The following is a 5,426-nucleotide window of genomic DNA, read 5'->3' as shown; positions in this document are numbered from 1 at the left end:
AAAAAAAAAAATCTTAAATCCCTAGTTGGTGCGCTGCTTAATTCAATTCTCATTTGTATAAACAAAGCCCATGAATTCTCTTTCCTTTCATTTTCTTCCATTTGTCAACCATTCAAAGGAGAATAAAATTAAATATTTTCTTTCTTACAAAAAAAAGAAAAAAAAAGAAGAAGAAGTCTTTCTCCAAACCCTACCCTGTTTTCACTTTAGTTGAATCAAACTGGTAGAAACAAAACGCACAAAAAAGAAAAGAAAATAAAAGAAAAGAAAAACTATTTTCTTTCATTTTTCACCATTTTCATAACCCCAAATAAAAAGTAAAGTGATTTTAAGATTTTTCGTTCTTTATGAAAAAAAAAAAAAAAAAATTGTCGATATTCTGCTATATGTGAACAGAGTAGTAGTTCAATTATGATCCAAGAAACCAAAATTTCTCTTTTCTTTCACTTTCCACCATTTCTCACGCACCCAAAAAATAGCAAAAGTTACTTTAAAGAAACAAAACAAAATAAACAAATTCTTTCTCAAGATCATTATATAAAACGATTTAATATATAAATTATTCTATAAGCACATATCTCTTAATACAATCAATTTAACTAATGCCAAAGTATTAGGTAATTGAGTAGGTACATGTGCAAAAAAAGAGAGTATAGATAGGTTCTCACATTAAAAGAACGAATAGTTTTTGGTTTATACTTTCTAGCACATGAATACAAACAAATACACTCTAAAGTAAAAATGTAGTAGTTTGTTTTCTTTTTGTGCCATTACTTTCATAACAAAAGTTATTTTAAAAAAGACGAAAGAGTCATTGAGCTACGATTTGTTGGATTGTGGAAGCTCATTCATCTTCACTTGATGGTTCTTGAAGAGCAGTGATATTGAACCTATAGTGTGATACTCCACATGCATCAATGTTCATTGCTCTTTAATAACTCCCCAAGCCCTCATTAGGGTCTTCTTAACCTTAGTTTAGGCAGTGGTTTTACGCATGTAATACACCAATTATTAATGAAGATAATAATAAAGGAAAATGCATTTACCTACATTAAGTCATATTCTATAAAAACACTCGTAATTCAAAAGGGCCTAAATCATTTTATAAACCTTTCAACTCTCATTGAACGTTCAAAGTTACCTTGGAACATTCGACAAAACCCTAGACTTGAACGTTCAAGGATTTGTTGAAACATTTGAGTAAAACCCTAGAACCGTTAGTACAAGAGTACACTGAACGTTCGATGATGCATAAAAAGCAAATTTAACTTATTAGCCACATCAACCATTCTTATCCACTCCACCAACTCTATAAATACACCCCTCAAACCCCATTCACCCACATGCACCTCTTCCACACCAAAACCTAGAAAGAGAAAGAGATTCTAGAGAGAGAAGAATGTGATTTAATGTTGTTCTAAATCATTAAAGTAAACCTTGAACCTTACTTGTTTTCATGTCGTTTATATTCTGACCATGTGATTTACAATTATTTTTACAAGTCTTAAATATGACATGAGGCATTTATTATTTACCTCTCTTAAAAGTAAACGATTTTCCAAAAAAATTATGAACTTACTCTTGTTTCCAAGACTTATCATGTAGTTATGATTTAACATGTTTTTATTAAATTGTTAAAAGCTTTGGTTGATGTTTGGTAGGTGCTAGAGGGGAGATTAGAGTTTTGTATGCATTATGGTACCTATCGAACGTTCCATGGTATCTGCTTGAACGTTTGATTGTTATACATCTTTGACAGTGCCCAAAATGAATAATTATAGTTTTAATGATGGTTCAACATGTCTAGCTCCTTATTAGGGTTTTACATGGTTCTCGAGTTAATGTGCATAATGATAGAATATGTTTTGCAGTAGAGGGAGTCCGAGATGTCCGAGAGTTTGGATGAGCAGAAGAGGTTAGTAAATACTTACAACTGCTTTAATAAAACATGTAATCTGTCATATGACTAAGCATACATTACTTTTCAACATAAAATAGGTTTTCAAGTTAATGTGTATAATGATAGAATATGTTTTGCAATAAAGGGTGTTTGAGATGTTTGAGAGTTTGGATGAGCGGAAGAGGTTAGTAAATACTTACAACTGCTTTAATAAAACATGTGATATGTCAGATGACTAAGCATACATTACTTTTCAATAATATGTTTAGAGCCCATTACTTTTATACTGATAAATAAATGTTTAAATATGATAAATGAATAATATTTGCATTATATGATAGGTACACCGGTATGTGTAGTATAATGGTCATGAGCTTATTATATGGGCTTGACCATATGGTCAAAATATGTTTATTGTTTATATTTGGCCTTGAATCCAATGGTTATTTTGTGACCGGCGCAACTATGTTTGAGTGGTGATACTATAGGGGACGTCATTAGCAGAGTGGGCCACCCGAGGTCGTATTCGGTCGGGTTGCTACTGAGTGGACGATATGCATATGATATCCGGGGGCACTGGTATTGTATTACAAGTCCCCCGGGACAACATCAACCCTACTAATGAGGGCCTAAGAGCTTTGATGGACCATATAGAGAATAGTTATGATTTACTATATACATATATACTTATAACAAGATTTCCCTGCATCAAAATATTAGTGGTTTTACCATAATTATACCCCAGTATTTCATTAAAATAAACTACATTTTTATGGCATAATAACGGAGATAATACACATTATATTTGTAAAAACTTACGTATATTATCCCAAGTTGTAAAATATCACTCATAAGCTCACTGCATAATCAATTGGTAATATTTGGTTACTAAGTCATGGACTTATGCAGTTATTTTCATTCCATTTATCAAACACTTTGGTGTTTTGTGGTTTCGCTAGTTGCTAGAGTGTAGAGGAAGAAAGTTCCTTAGGATGATGATTTTTGAAATTGTGTTCAAAACTCCAAGTGGTTGGATAATGTTTAGATAAATATGATTTATTCTCTAATTATTATTATAGAACAATGGATATATATATATATACCAAAAAAGGAGGGGGGAATGGAAGCGCAGTATGCATATATATGCAGGGGATAGGGGAGAGTGATGTACATGCAGTATAAATATAGATCAAAGCAAGTAAAACCGTCCAAGAAGGCGGTATGACAGTTGATAAATAAGAAGAAGAAGAAGAATTTGAAGATAAATAAATCTAGATAAAAAACTCGTTAAAGAGTTTAAAATCGTTACAGATTAAAGACAGTCTTACAAAAGAAAGCGTTAGTGCTTACTGAAGTAAGGGAGCAAAGACAGGGGAAGCAAGAGGATTTCGAGCTCTGAGGTTAGACTCTGAGAAACTCTGAAATGAACTCTGCCTTACAATGGGAGAGGGGAGCCTCATTATATAGGCTGAGCATAAAGCACAAAACAAATTACAATCAATTACAAAACAGTAAAAGCAGGCGCCGCGTTAGGGCGGTCACATGTGAACAGTAGAGGCACGTTCGATGCCAATCTTGAATAGTGAAAGTCGCCTGATTGAACAGTGTGCTGTCGGCACTGTAGTGTCGGCAGAAAAAACATGAACAGTGCAGCTGAACAGTAATCCTGCGCAGTGTCGTCTGGACATGAACAGTAAAAGTGAACAGTGATTTTGCACAGTAACTTCAAAACAGTCTGAAAAGTGACCCGTTTGAGATCACCAAATTTTTCTTCTGCTGTCGTTAGGGACAGTGAATTGAGACCAAACCGTCAATGGAATTGCATCAGTTCTTTTTGGAAAACATATTGGTCGTTAGGGACCAATCAAAACAGCTGTTAAGGGCTCTTCACATATCTTCAATCCCGGGATAAGGATAGTATTCTTGAGTATCTTCATAGTAGGGATTTTGGAGAGGATTCAAGAGAGGGCTCTTGATAGGCTTCTGGACGGGCTTCGCAGACTTTTCGTCTTCTTCGTTAGAAGGTTCATCAAGAGCAGCAAGGAGGGCTTTCAACTTCTCTTTCTTGGAAGAAGATATCTTCTTGGAGGAGCTGGAAGCAGAGGAAGGGGAAGAAACAGGAGTAGTTTCTTTTTCTTCTTTTGGGGAAGAAAATACACTGGGGGTAACAAGAAGAGGGGGTTTAGCCGTTAGTGGCTGGGCCTTGAGGGCCTAAGACATGCTTTTGACAGCAAGGACAATGTCATCAGTTAGTGAGCATTTATCCCACCATTTGATAAACCATTGTCTTTGGATCTTATCATCTGAAAGGTGATATTGCCATTTCAGAATCCAAGGGATCTTGTATTTGTTGACAAAATAAAGAATAGTTGGAAACTTGGCACCATAAGAATCAACTTTGTAGATGTTCTTAAATAGTTGGAAAGCTTCAACTAACTGGAGGGGGAGGATATCAGGAATCAAACCAAATTGGTTCCACCATCTGGCGAACCAAAGAGGAAGGATACCGGTAAAATTCTTATCAAAATTAACAAACCAGGAATGATCAAAAATAGAGGTTTGATAAAGTAAGAATTTAAACCAGGCATCGACATAATCATAGTAAGTACAGGGAATCGAGAATTCGTTAAGGGATCTCGTGACAGAGGGATGGGAACCCCATTCCTTTTCGGAAATAATCCGTTTGAAATAGACACTATGATAAAGTATCTTATTAGGATTAAGTCGATCAGGAATAGATTTGAAAGAGACAGAATCAGTCTGTTTTAAGACAGCTGAATAGAAAGCCAAATTTTTCTGTGGATGTTCAGGAATCCAGTGAAAATTTGGGGGAAGATAGGAGACGACAATATCTCCGGGAGATTTAGAAGAAGAAGCAGAACGATTTAGTTCGACAAAGAACAAGTTCTGGTAGTAGGGGAGAAGCATATATTCAGATTTTAAGACAGACGTTTTATCATGTCTTATGAAGGGGGGTCTAGGCTTATCAGCAAAGGGATCATAGGAGGAGGCAAGTGTACTGGAGTACGACATTTGGGAATCATAAGAGGGAGCAAAGGGAGCAAATTTGTTGGTTATGGCAACAGATGAAATTGGCAGGGAAGAAGCAAGGGGGGAGGATTCTGACTTTATAGTCAGGGCTTTTGAAACAATTTTCTCTTTATCTTTTTTGCTGGCCATGGTGGCACTGCAAAAATTCAAAAGGAAGATAATTAAAATCAAAAAGGTAAAAACCTTTATAAAATAAATACAGAATAACGTTAAAATTATTCTTTGTAAAACAGAAATAATAATATGCGCCATATGACAGGGAAAGGTATGATCAAAGAATTATGGGTAAGCACAACCGTTAGGGGGGTGTGTAGACAAGATAAAATTCTGATGGTAATAGGGTCCTCATCCGTTTCTAGATCTAAGGACTGCCTAAACTTAATATCCAACCTATTAACATCAATTTCAAATTTTCACGCAAAAGGTATTTGAATATTAACATCAAATTTAACAGTTGAAACACCAAATTCGTTAA

At 35.0% G+C, this 5,426-nt stretch overlaps 1 protein-coding gene across 1 annotated transcript in view; it reads left to right on the top strand.

Annotated features, from left to right (window-relative positions):
• The window catches only part of LOC132181855 (chaperone protein dnaJ C76, chloroplastic-like), a 5,521-nt gene extending 3,141 nt beyond the window's left edge, over nucleotides 1–2,380 (top strand). The window contains exons 5-7 of the mRNA XM_059595085.1: nucleotides 1,875–1,915; nucleotides 2,046–2,084; nucleotides 2,242–2,380. Of these exons, the coding sequence (XP_059451068.1) occupies nucleotides 1,875–1,915; nucleotides 2,046–2,084; nucleotides 2,242–2,380 (219 nt within the window). The remainder of the gene's footprint in view (nucleotides 1–1,874; nucleotides 1,916–2,045; nucleotides 2,085–2,241) is intronic.
• Nucleotides 2,381–5,426: the final 3,046 nt, after the last annotated feature.

Source organism: Corylus avellana, chromosome ca5 (genome assembly GCF_901000735.1).
Source record: "Corylus avellana chromosome ca5, CavTom2PMs-1.0".
Taxonomy (NCBI): Eukaryota; Viridiplantae; Streptophyta; class Magnoliopsida; order Fagales; family Betulaceae; genus Corylus; species Corylus avellana.
Note: the sequence above shows the minus strand (reverse complement) of the source record. Positions and strands in the feature narration are given on the sequence as shown.